Genomic DNA, 14275 nt, shown 5'->3' on the forward strand with positions numbered 1-14275 from the left:
GGAGCCAGATTTTCCTTGTCAAATGCCATGGCCAATGTTGGGAAGCACAGATGCGACATCTTTCATAGTTTCCTTGCCAAAATATTCCCATTGGTCTGTTTCCTGGTGCAGTGATGGGGATGAGATTGAGACTTTAGTGTTATGTTTGCCATCTTGTTCATATTCAACAGTTATGACCCTATGGCCTTATTTCAATATAACATCGTCCCTTCCAACGGCAGCAACTATCGTCAGTGAACTAACTACAAGAAGACTCAAAACCAAACCATTCGTCATGTTTTTCTTAGATGGGGATGCTCAAGCTGGGTTGCATTTTTAATGGAGGTTTTCTTTAAAGAACTGAAAGATATGGTTTCAAATTGAGGAGGAAGAAACGATACGCATTGTGTTTGAAAAATTGAATATTATAGGAACTTTGAGGCAGATTCTTAATAGGTAGAGGTGGAGAGTTGAACCATAAAATTATGGCTTCATATTCTACTCCATGAGACCTATACAACGGTATATCATATGCTCAAAATGGTTGAGTAATAAATGAGAAATTGATGCTCAAAGTAAGCTACTTGGAAATATTTTTTGAGGCAAAGTAAAAGCTTAGATCCCACGTTGGTTAAATACCAAGTGTGAGATGTGTATATATATGGGAACCCTCTTGAACGGTGATTGAATATTTAAGCTTGGAACCTTACCTCTTGCGCAGGTAGAAGGGTGCAGGTTCAAACCTAACGGTGTTGGGGCGCACCCGCACGATGTGGGCGCGATGCGAAATGTCTGGACCCGGGTCGGGCTCAATAATCAAATTAATTTGTTGGCCACTTTAATGGCAGATTTTGTGGATATTTCCAAAATTCCACCATACTAAATGCCTATAGAAGGCTATGAATTATGAAGAATTTCTCCACACTGATATCCTCTCACACCGAATTTATTTTACTCTTAAATTTTTGTTTTCCTCTCTATATTTTCCAACGTTTCAATGATAGAAAAAGGAATCGTTTGTTCGTTGATCGTTGCAGAGGTGCTACTACTTTGATCATTATGTTGTTGTATCCTGGGAGACATTTGACCAACGTTTCTCCAAGTACCGTTTTGTTTTTTGTTCACTGCAGAGGAGCTACTGTTTTGATCATTGTGTTGTATCGTGGGAGACATTTGGCCAACGTTTGTCCAAGTACCTTACTGCGCTAAGCAGGCCTCAACGCTTAGTAAATTCTCTATTCTTATTTTTGATTTCAACTTTTTTTACGGTTTTTATTGATTTACGTATGTGACAACTTAATTATAAATTATTCTATTTATATTTTACATTATATGTAAATATGTGTTTATTTATATTTAAATATTTTTTTTGCAAACGTGTTTTGTCCAACAATCTTAAGACATATAATTTTTTTGCAATTCTCTAATCTAAGATGAACGAGACACCAAGGCAAAAAGAGAAAAAACATTTTATTCGAAAATAAATTTTTAAATTAAATAAAATGTATTTCGTGATTTTTCCATTGCTTCAATGATTTTATTCTCTATTTTGATTTTTATTTCCAAATGAATTTTAAAACTAAACAAAATCTGTTTCGGGATTTATTCCCGCCGTTCAACAGATTTTATTCCATTTTTTTATTTTATTTCCAAACGGGAAATTAAAGTTAAATAAAATCCATTTCAAGATTTATTCCCGTCGTTCAACGGATTTCATACCAATTTTGATTTTATTTCCAAAACAAGTATTAAAATTAAAATAAAATATGTTTCGATATTTATTCTCGCTGCTTCAATGGATTTTATTCTAATTTTGATTTAATTTCCAAAAGGAGTATTAAAATTAAAATAGATTTAGTTTTGGGATTTATTCTGCTGTTTAACAAGATTTTATTCGATATTGTTTTATTTCAAAGCAAAGACGTAATCAAATAATTTTGTTTGAGGATTTATTCCACCATTTCACAGATTTTATTTTAATTTAATTATATAATTTTGTTTGATTTAATCTGTTGTATAACAAAAATTGTTTTTGATTTTGTTTCAGAATTTTAATTTTACTGTTTAACAAATCAAAAAGAAATTTTTTTGTTTATGGTGGCCTTAATTGTGGCTTTAAATTATGAATTAAAAAGAAATTTATCAACAGTAAAGTAAAAGGACAATATGAGAATGCATGTTTAGGATTGGTTCTTTGAAAGACTTGATATTTAAGCGTGCCGAGTGCACCATCTCTCTTTTAGGGTTACTATTACACCCCAAACCCGGTCTAGACATTATGGCCAAATCTGGAAATGTTATGTAAAATAGCTATAAATCTGACTTTCGCTTATTGAAAAAGTTCTTGTATCTTTGCTAATTAAAAACCATTTTATATGAAAACGTTTGTTATCCTTAATAGTTAAAATCGTTAATTGTTTACATTTTGAAAAAAAATCAAATAATTTGCAAATAAAATTCTTAGGCGTTATATTTTGGAAAAGCGAGTTTGTTTTCCTAAAATCAGTTGATTGCACAAACATATCCGTTTTTCGAAATAAAATCGTTTTATCGTAAGTTATGCCAAAACCCAAAAATAAAAATAAAAAAACACGATAACAAACGCAAACGTCTAGAGAGTCCAAAAATTACAAAACTCTTTCAAACCGAAAATTTAAATAAGCCAAATTATGTAAATAAAGTTTTACAAAATTGTGGACATATCCAAGCTCCTGCGACACTGAGCTCCTACCGCATTGACCCGCCTAAGTTTGAGGATTACCTGAAAGTAATAGACAAATAGATTGTGAGTTTTATAACTCGGTGTCTAACTTAATGTAAATGTAATCACAAGTTGAATACATAACATAACAGATACTAACGAATGTCTCATGCGAATAAGAGTTACATGAAAATTACAATCCTACCCCATCTGCTACACACCATCTTTGACCATCCCAACACACCATGTGGGGTATAAAACACCCAGCCCTACACACCACTTAGTGTCCTTACGACACTTTTCAGAAAAATAATAGCAGTGCTTCTTTGGTATAATGGCGAGTTAACGCCTCACACGTAACACTTCCTCCACATAATACATAACCCGTCCATTAGCCGATACAAATGAATACCAAATATAATGAGATAAGATACTAAAATGTATATATCATGCATGCTCGTATAATAGATATTGCACATGCTTATACATAAACTATCAAACATATCACATCAAATTACATGCATTCAGGTGTTTATTTACGTAAAATTTCATACTAACAAATTAACAGATTTCATGCTTTAAGGCTTATATAAACACATACTGACCCCACGGAAGGCCTACAGTCAATCGGGACAACTTATACAACCCTAGGGAAAAATTCTAAAATCTTGGGCCCATACATTTGTATGGCCCACACAACACAAAATGGCCTAGATTGTGTGTTGCACATGACCTCGCACATGGCCTGGCACATAGCCTACCACACGCTCGTGTCGCCCACACTCATAAAATGCCTAAAATTACATAATCTTTTTTCAACCCTTAAATAAGATTATATTCACACTCATGTCTTCTGCATTAACAATTAATTTTGATAACAAAATATATCTATAAAATAAAGTATTTCTTAAGACAAGGAGAGGATACCACTCCTTTTCCTTGAGTTAAAAATCTAGCAAAACATCCCAATAAATACTTTCACCCATTAATCCAATAAAGGTAATATCTTAATGTTAATTATTAAAAACCCAAATTATTAATAGTTTATGCACAGTTTAAATCTGTATTATTTCATGAAAGCAGCAGAGTATATAATGAGAAAGATCATCTTTATCAGCCAAGATCACTAAAATTCTCAACATAAGTGATTGGAACATCTATCAGGGCAGCTTCATCAATGATTCGAACATTTATTGGGGCAGCTTCATCATTGATTGGAACATCTATCAAGGAAGCTTCATCAATGATTGGAACATCTATCGAGGCAGCTTCATCATTGATTGGAACATCTATTAGGCGACTTTACCATTCGTGCTTCGACTCCAATGCTGGCTTCTACTTCTGAACTTACCACTATTTTCATCTTTCTTTCTTCCATGTTTACTTGTGAATGAAGAAAAACCATGGTTGAATAACTCTAAAAAGAACTAGATATAGATATGTGTTTTAGTTAAGAATCATATTGCGAATATTTGAATACACAGAGATATGGGCATTTCATGAAAATTGGAAGTTGGAGTTAGGGCTTGAATATGCTTAAAAGTTAGTAGAAAGAGAAAGATACCCTTTGGTGCGCTTGAAGTGAAGCAAGAAGATTGGACTTGTGCATATTCTCGAATTTGTTTTCTCCATAGTTGAAGCCTCTAGTTCTTCATTTTGCTCTCGGTTTCTCCATAAGTCAATAACGCAAAAGTTGAAAACCAATATAATGATGATTGGGGAAGAAACTCTCAAATCATGAAAGAATCGTTACAACAGAAAAGTTAAAAAATTATGAGAAATAAACTTATTTAGGGTTTAGGAAAATAGCATGCTTACTAGCAAAGATGCTGGTGATTCACTTTTGCCATTACTCTCCTTTTCTTTTTTCCACGCACGGAAAATGTAATCGATTCATACCTTTTACCTCAAGAAGTGATCGAAGGGTAATATTAAGCTCTTTATGGTGATATTTACGCAATAATTAGATATTATCAAACATCAATGATAAATGAGATATATATATATATTTGCCTACATATGGGAAAAAATAGATCATAAGAGTTGTAAAAGTCATTTAAAGATGATTACTTTATCAATCTTCCTATTTTTGCATAGACTTTCAGTAACAATCCAATTATTTAGGAACTCAGGCAACGACTTTAACTGATATGCAAAGCATTCAAGATAACTGTGTAAGAAAATGGTAGTTAATAGAGCTATTTGTTTATGTTTCTAAGGTGTGGGGATGCTTACCTTGTTGTATTTTCTCTTCGGAGTAGGAGCTTGAGCTTCAAGACGCAGCGTAGAGATAGGGGTTGCCTGTATTATATATCCAATTGTTTCTACGACTACCAGTTTCAAACCATTTAGTAAATACTATCTTAACAATAACTTTGTTCTACTATATATGTAAAAAACTAAAATAATTTATATAAAACAAACACACGTGATAAATAGTTAACCTTTTGAAATGAAAGAAGTACAAAATGAATATGACAACCTACCTAAAAAACTTTAAGGGTATCTAAACCAAACATAACATATGTGGAAAGAGTTTAATATTAAAAACCTCGTGTTGAACAATTTTCATAAAATATTTTAAACCTTAAACTAACATCCAAAAATAAAATTGTAAGTGTTCATTTACTTCAAAAAATATTTTTTTGGAAAACTAAAATCGTTTTCACTATTTGTATGAAATAAATTTTACCATTTTTATTTTAAAAATTATGAGTGATATAGAAAAGTTTAGTGCTAAAATTAAGGGATCTCTTTTTTTCTCACTCTTATTTATATTATTGGGGCATTGCTAATTTACTTTATTCAAAATGCTTTCAGTTGGTGCAACCTAGCTAAAAAAAAAAAAAATTCTACAATAGGCTTCTTTCTTGGTAATGTTGGTAAGAGGAAGGTTGGTGGAGTTGAATAGAAACCTATATACTCTTATTTGGATTGCTGGTGCATGACTCAAGTTCTCATTCTTCCTCTCTTTATTTTAGTTTTGATCTCATGGACTTAATTCATAGGAGTTTATATGAAACATATTGATGTGACTTAACCATAATCACAATATCTTGTATTTAATAGGTACATATATTTTAGTTGGAGAAAGTTTTATTTTTATTCTTAAATGCAACTGCAATTAAGCTAGGTTTTGTTCAATTGTACTAAGGTTATGTAGACCAAACCAATGAAAGAAATTCAATCCTATCTTTTTTAATTGAAATATTAACATTATAAAATGAAGACAATAAAACAATACTCACTAAATCTTAGCATAACAAAATAGAAATAACTTATTTCTAAAGAAGAAGAAGTATCTCCAAATAAAACAAAATATAAAAAAAGAGAAAAAAGAACCTACCCTAAGAGTAGGAAGTCCTGATTGAAAAATAGAAATAGTTTAAAGGTAGGCATAGTCAAATTTACAACCTAAAAGAAAACTTGTTTTTCCTAAAATAAACTTTTAGCTTTATGGGTACAAGTTATTTGTGGGATTTACAAGATTTAACAACAAACAAAGTTTTGGTGAAAGATTAAACCATATTATGAAGACGAGTGGAAAATGGACTCAAGTGGCGACTATTTATGATTGTAAAGAGATTGAAAACCCATGTGTTGTTCATAAATTTGATATGGAGGATATGAAAGCCATCAAGGTTGATGATGGTTGTTTTCCAAATAGGCAGGTACTTGGTGGGGATTACGAAAGGGTTTTATGAAGTTGAAATTGTTAAGGAGAATAGAGTCTTTGACATTAATGTCAAGAAAATGTTAGAGCGATAGTTCCTGATGGAGTTTGAAGGAATGGTTCGTTGAGATAGATTATTGGTCTTGTTTCACCTTTCTCAAGCATAAAACTACATGGGTAGCGATTTGTGGTATTTCCTTAGAAGCTTGGAACTAGAAAACATTCCATAACATTGCTCAAGCATGGGATGATCATCTGTCAGCGAAAAGTAACTCTCTTAAATTTTAAGATTTAAGGAAAACAACAATGCTCATCAGTGGAAACCAACTTAAGAAGATTGGTAATATGATTCATCTCAATTGCGACGAGATGCAATACCTAGTTAGAGTTGCAAAGTTAGCTGAAGGGAATAATTTCTACTTTGGGTGTAAAGGCTGCTACATCAATCTATATATATAATAGCCAGGTGGAGGGATTTTTACCAACATTAGAGATAGCTATAAAGATTCCTTAATGGACTTGGATTTCTTAAACAAAAGTGGGTCTTATATCTTGAGGTAGAAGAAACATGGCAGATGGGAAAAGCTCTTAGGCTAAAGGCTAGTTGATTTGATGGGGTTATCATTTCTAAGATTTTGAGGATTGAGCAAGGCATAGGTAGGTGAATGTTTCCTCTAAATAATCTTACTTATAATTTCTATTATTCATAGGTGAATTTCTTAGGATGAAGATATGATATTGGCCTTAAGAATTTGAAGTGTAAATGGGAAGGAGTATTTATGGGTACAATGTTTTATGGGTGGTTTACACTATGATTAAGAAAATTAATCTTTTCTAAGGAATATATATAGAGAAAGAGGGGGTAGGTAGTAGATATAGGTATTCGATATGTGTACTTTATGAAAATTGAAAAGTTGGAGTTAATGGTAGAATATGCTTAAAAATGAGTAGAAAGATATACCTTTTGGTGCTGAAGTAGTAGCACGATTAGGCATGTACATATTGTTGCAAGGTTTTTTCATGTGACATTGTTCTTGGGGAATACTTATTCTCGTCCTTGGAGAATTGTAGGTATCCACATTTTTAATATTCTCATAAATTATTATCTCCTTAGTTGAAGCATCTGATTCTTCTACAGTCAATTGTTCAGTTCCTTCATAAGTCAATGCCTGCAAAAGTTGAAATGCCAATATAACAGTGACATGGGAAGAAACATTCAACTCTCAAAAGGATCATCACCAAGGAAAACTTAATTTTTTTATGTAAATAAATATGAGAACTAAACTTGTTTAGGTTTTAGAGTTTATGAAAATAGCACACATACTAGTAAAGGTTCATGTAATCCATTTTGGTCTTCGTTCTCCTTTCTCTTCTTTGCAGTCCCAGGGTAAATGCCTCTTGATTCATACCTTTCCACCTCAGCTAGTGATCGAAAATTAAGATTCAACTCTTTATGTTGATAATACTGCAATAATGAGATATTATCAGACAACATTGATAAACGCGATATATTTTTACGAAAAAATAGATTGGAAGAGTTGTAAAATTCTTTTAAAGATGATTAATTAACTTGTCTATCCTTCCATTTGGGCGTGGCCTTTCAGAAACATTATATTTATTAATGTATTCAGGCAACGACTTTAACTGACATGCAAAGCATTCTAGACAATCATAATTATAACACAAAATATCTACAAAAAATGGCAGTTAACAGAGTTATCTGTTCAATTTCTAAGGTGTGTGGTTGCTCTTGAAATTAGGTTCTTACCCTCTTGTTTCTTCTCTTTGTTACCTGGACTTGAGCTTCAGGAGGTGCGACAGGAACATGGGCTGCTGTTCCTGGGTCTATCAATTTAAAACCATTTGGTAAATCATGTTAGAGACAAGGACAATAACTTTGTTCTACAATATAACTCTAGGTAAAATTGTACGACACATTGCTATGTATTTAAAATATGAAAGAATTAGAAAATTTACCTAAAAAACCTTAAGGTAATGATAGAAAGTAAGAAACTACTTGTTTTTTTTTACTTTTTTCAAAATGAGGCATGTTTTGGGCAAATAATAGTATCCAAAGAAGACAACTTATTTCCTATTAATTTAGGTGTTGATTTACAAGTAAACAATTGCTTACAAAAAGTAATTTTTGAAATCCTAAATTGTGTTTACTATTTGTATGAAATAAATTTTACCATTTTTTATTTTTAAAAATTATGAATTAATGTAGAAAAGTTTAGTATTATACTTAAGGGATCAAATTGTTTTCTCTTTATCATCTCTAGCCCTACACTTATTGATATTAAAGCTGCAGCCAATTTTCCTCCAGTTTAATTTAGAGATTATAGGGTTGCTTTTGCATGGGTACAACTTGGAGACATTATAAACATTGCATGTCATTGGGGGAGATTTTATCTCTATGGAAGAGAACACTCTCAATCTTTCTAATTCTCTAAAGGTGCGGTTTTAATCACAACTAACCAATTGAAAATTTTGATAAATTGTGATATTAGAATGCAAAAAGGAGTAGTATCTAAAAAGAGTGCTAGAAGTTGGTGATATCTCAATTTTCAAAAAATGGTAATGTTAGGGAAAAAATGTTGCCATAGAGTTTGAAGATTCTTCCATGGAAGATGAGATGGAGGGAGACAAATATGTGCAGGAGGATTAGATTGGGTTGGTTATTGTGGTAGGGGAGTTTTATGCTAATGCCTTGGTGAGTGGAGGTGGATGTTTGACTACTTTTAAAGTTTGAATTTGTTCAATTTTAGTTTTAAATATATGCCTAATTTTCCTGAAATAAGAGAATGGAAAATTAATGGAATTTTCCCGGCATATATCGCCTTATTGAGTTCTTTTGTTGATATATATTCGCCAAGGTTTAGGTTATATCTTTGCTTAAATAATGTGTTTTGTTGATCTAGTCTAAGTTTTTCTTTCTTTCTTATTGATTAAGCTATCAGTTTGAATTGTGTATGAGAACATAAGACTTTGGGACCAAGGTGGATTTGCAATGCTTCTTCATCTCCTTAAGGAAGGCTAGCTATAGTCGGTTGTTGTAGAGTTTTAATGTTTTTTTTATTGTTCTGGTCTAAGGTATGGTTGTTTCTTAGGTTTACAATATGCATACCTTTTTCCAAGGTCTGTGTTGGATTTTAGTTTTTGTAGGTTGTCAAAGGAAAACAATAGGATAATAGATCAATTAGAATAATGAAGTATATGTCTTTAATGAAATGTTTTATCCAAAATATGTACATTTTATGTCTCCATAATCTTTCTTATCCCATTTTTTTATTAAATTCAACATGAATAAATCCTTATCAGATAGAATCTAATGTAACAAGTTTTAAGATTTTTTTGGTAATTAGAAGTACAAGTAAGGACACTAAAGATTGAACCTAAGTTTTCATGTCACACAAACACAAACATCTTGACAATAGTTTGTTTTCAATTTAAGAGAGTTCTACGTGATAACAGTGCAATCATTCTTCACTTTCTTTTTCAAGGAACATTTCTATTACAAATTTTGATCTTTCCCAATCACTAGTTGACTAAGTATTTTTATATTTTTATAGTAGGACAACACCATTGCGAATTTTATTATGAAAAGTATTCAATAGTAAATAATTCTTCTTGGCTATAAAAATTTTCAAAACAAGAAAATTTTATTGCAATTATGGTAATATTTCTAACCATTTTGGCCTCTTCCTCAATAGGTAGGTATGTGTTTGTCACTAACCTATTCAGGCATCTCTCCAATTATTGATAAAAAAAAGGTATAAGCAATGTGATGGGTTTGGTGACATTTTTTTTGTTTGTTGTTTTTAAAAATAATATTGTACTCTTCTATCTACCAACAATTGTGCTAACTTATATGTTTTCATTTCCATTACAAAATAATTTTTATCTTAGTTTCATATTTTTATATAAGAAAAAGAAAACTACAAAGTAAAAACTTCAATTTTTTATCAAGATATTTAGGACAACATTGAGTTGTTATTCCAAATTAACTCAATCTTAGTATAACTTATAAATAAAAATGAAAAGAAAAAAATGAAGAAAAATTTTCTATATTATCAACTATTCTAAAAGAAGATTTATGTAATGATCTTATAATATTTGTAACAACAACATCAACAACAAGAAAAATTAATGATGATAAGGTAATTTAAACAAAAATAAGCACAATAAAATTATAAAGAAGGAAAAATAGAAGAAATAACAAAGATATTAATCCAACATTTTTATCCTAGTAAAATTGTATTCAAGAACAAAAATAAACACAATAAAACCATATCCAAATAAATTCAAGAAAACCAATTTTGGTTAATCTAAATAGAAGATTATACATGTTAAACAAAAATTAAAGAAGAAAATGAAGATTGAGATGAAGAATCACCGGAGGATTGTTTTTTGCAAAGATGCAAATGAACTTTGACTCCATCTCTAATTCTTTGAATTCACAAATCGTAATTACTTTTTAGACTATTCAAAATGAACACTAAAATAATTTATCATCAAATCTAAATGTAATATATATATATTTTAAAATTTAGTTGATTTTCATCTGTTTTAGGTAAGTGAAAATTTTAGCTAATTATTAGTTTAAAATTTGGAAATATGAGTTTTCTTTAAAGAGTAAAAAATCCAAAAGTGGTAGGTAGCATTTATTATTGCATACGAAAAACATTTAATGCGGTTGATTTTATTTGGAAGTATTTCATACAGGAGCGAAAGTAGAAAAATGTTTTAGGGGGCGAAATTAAATCTTAATTTTTACTATACTAAAAATGCAATTTCATCATTTGAATAGCCTATATCTTTATAATTTTTGAAAGATTAAATCAAATTTTTATCATTTTTAGGGGGCCAAAGTACAATTTTACATTTACTAATTTAAAACTTTAAAAAATTTAAAGGGCCTAAATGAAAACTTTACCATTTTAGGGGGGACTGGTGCCCCTGCCAACCCCCTTGGCTACCCCCCGGGGTATCTATGCATAGATTTACACCATGTTTGGTTGGGTGTATTGGTATAGCCAATACACCCCACTGACCTAATCGGTGAAATCCACCGATTTCTAATCCGTCCCTTTTGCTCAGATTAGGTGCTGCTTCACTTTACCCTCCCTGTTTTACCCTCTGCCTCTTCTGTTCCCCTTTGCCTCTTCTGTTCCTTCCTTCTACCTTCTACCTTCTGCCGATTTGCCCATAAAATATGAAGGACCAATTCACGCTCTTCACCATAACAAAGCAGCTTTTAGGTAACAATGGCTACCAACCACTTCCTCTATCAGAGTGACTGACTCACTTCCTTTTGTTGAACACTTATCATCAAATAATCACAACTCCCAGATTCATAAATTCACAAGAAGAAAAATCCACTAAAACACTCATTACCAACGATGGGGAAGAAGCGGGTAATGGTTCCGGCCAAGGAACTGGACTTGTCGACCGTTAAATACGAGAAAGAAACAATCCAAGGTATCAATTTTTATTAATTATATATTGGAAATGTGATACAATCCGACCCTTTGACTTGGAATTTGATAAACTTTTTTGTTCTCTTATTTTGGATTTGGATCGATTGGGGTGCAGCTCCTCATTTGACAGGATCGATACTGAAGTTGTCTGTGAGGATAATTGAAATTCCAATTATAGGTTCTTTGATCATATCTTTCATGAAAAAGGAGAATAACATGGTTGAGGTTCGTTGTTTTGTGTCGCTCTCTTTCTTCGGCTTTAATATCCTTACTAGTTATTACTCAGTTTAAAATACGGGTATTCTTAAGAAAATTTTAATGATGATTTTGATTTTTGGTATTTGCAGAGGTTGCAGAACACTGAGATACCAGAAAAACCCATGTTTAAACCTGAATTTCCTCCTCAAGGTTTAGATTATCACCCTTTTTTAACCTTCTTTTTCTTGTTTGATTTTTTGTATAAGAAACTTTTGTTCCTTTGATGAAAAGTGTACCATGTTTCAAGCCATGAATAATGATTCTAGCTGTTGAGTAGTTTGTCGATAGTTGTGCATTTTCCCATGTGTCATTGGTTAGTTAGAAACCTAGTTGACTGTTTGTGTGATATCAAACCAGAAGCAGAACCTTCTGTTGTCATTGTGGATGAAGAAGGGAAACCTACTGATAGAGTTGAATCAGCCCTTAAGTGTCTTCCTCGTTATGATCCTGCTAGTTGCTGGAGTGGGGATACATTTCCATCGTTCCGGTACTGGAAGATTCGTGACTTTGCTTATGCTTATCGATCAAAACTTGTGACACCTTCTAAGGTAATTCATATGAAATGCTAGAGAGTTTTTTTGGCTCTAAATCAGTTACAATGAAGATTCTCTCCTTTTGGTGTATAGATAGCAGAACAAATCATCACACTTGTTGAGGGGTGTAAATATCATAAGGCCCCAACACCATTATTGATTTCATTTGATGCTGAGGATATCAGGAAGCAAGCAACAGCTTCAACACAAAGGTTTAAAGAAGGTATTTCAGCATTATCTATTCACGAAGCTTTTTCATCCACATATTATGGTTACTATAGGGTTCCTATCTGCAGAAATCTTGTAAATTCAAATCTCTAAAGAGGAACTGTTGCTGTGAGTCATGCAGGAAATCCATTGTCAATCTTCATTGTACCACTCATCTGCTTGTCTTTCTGCTTGTCAGATATCAACCTGGTGAAGTTAGAGCATTCGGGATGATTGCTGGAGGCTTTGGCATTACACTAATGTTCCAAGTATGTTATAAATCATGACAGATACTTCTGTAATATATATGCAAGGTTTAAATGTTTGAATAATATGTCACCTTCTCTTTTCATTTTTTTCTGGTTTTGTTTCTGATTAGGTAGCCAGAGCTATATATGCAAGTTAGTTATGCATATTATCTGAGTTAAAATGATGATTGTAGTTTGGAAATTTGTAATTAGGAGGATCAAAATGCGTTCTTTTGCTTGACCAACTTAAGGGAAGCACGTTTGATAGCATTGACTTCTTGCTAATTAACCGGATTTTCTATTTCATGTGATAGCATTGCCTTTTTGGTCTTTATTTTGTTGGATTTTGAAAAATGCTCCACTGGTTCCCCTTTTTAAACTCATGTTGTTTGGACCTAAAGTTTTTCTATTCTATCTAACTCGATTTCTTGGTCAGTGCTATTATCAATCACTTGAGGACATAGCTGAGGGTGTTTCTGGTTCAAGAGAAAAGCTCACTACTATTTACCTTGAAAATAATCCATGTGTACGGTTTGCAACTTGCAGTATTTAGAGACTATAGTTTTTGTTGGTTTTTGCGATTGCAGCATCCTTACGATCCCAAATGTTTTGTTATGGCTAATTGGTTGATTATCTTGATATTTTTGGTTCTCTATCTGGTTCAAATTCGTAGTTGGAACATGATTAATTCTTACTCTGTATGATACGTAGCTCCGTTTTCTTGTTGTGTTTTCCTGATTTCATAATTTTTTCCTCCCTTTTTCTCTGAGAAACTGGTGATCCTGTAACAGATACTAACTTCTTGCTTCTACTCAAGCAAGGGAATATTGGTGTTCTGAAGATTCTGATAATGGCGACATCAATTTGAACCGCAGTTGATGTGCATCTATCACACTGTTTTTTATTTTATTTTTTGTACATTCCACTGTACGTTCCAACTTGTTTGTAATTCAAATCTGGAAAACTTCTCTTGGTTCACATGCATCGAGCACGTAAATTTATCTGTTGGATTTGGAGCAATTGCTGAATGTTATTTGTTTTTCTTTTGGTTCAACGCTGAATATATTTTGATGTCAGAGAAATTGTCTTTGGAATTCTTCCTGCTTACCTTTGCTCCATTGAGAAATTATTTGGTTGGTTTTTGTAGTCGATGTGCTTTGCGTCCCCCATAATCTTCAATTTTGACCTTTTGAGTT

At 32.0% G+C, this 14275-nt stretch overlaps 1 protein-coding gene across 1 annotated transcript; it reads left to right on the top strand.

Annotated features, from left to right (window-relative positions):
- The first annotated feature begins 11408 nt into the window (after positions 1 to 11408).
- Positions 11409 to 14057, top strand: LOC105791343 (fatty acid amide hydrolase). The gene is made up of 7 exons (XM_012619381.2): positions 11409 to 11834; positions 11949 to 12058; positions 12181 to 12241; positions 12449 to 12639; positions 12718 to 12847; positions 12974 to 13100; positions 13871 to 14057. Exons 1-6 carry the CDS (start codon positions 11756 to 11758, stop codon positions 13063 to 13065), a joined length of 663 nt encoding a protein of 220 aa, XP_012474835.1. The 5' UTR covers positions 11409 to 11755; the 3' UTR covers positions 13066 to 13100; positions 13871 to 14057.
- The last annotated feature ends 218 nt before the right edge of the window (positions 14058 to 14275 follow it).

The sequence above is a fragment of the Gossypium raimondii genome, chromosome 8 (genome assembly GCF_025698545.1).
Source record: "Gossypium raimondii isolate GPD5lz chromosome 8, ASM2569854v1, whole genome shotgun sequence".
Classification (NCBI taxonomy): domain Eukaryota; kingdom Viridiplantae; phylum Streptophyta; class Magnoliopsida; order Malvales; family Malvaceae; genus Gossypium; species Gossypium raimondii.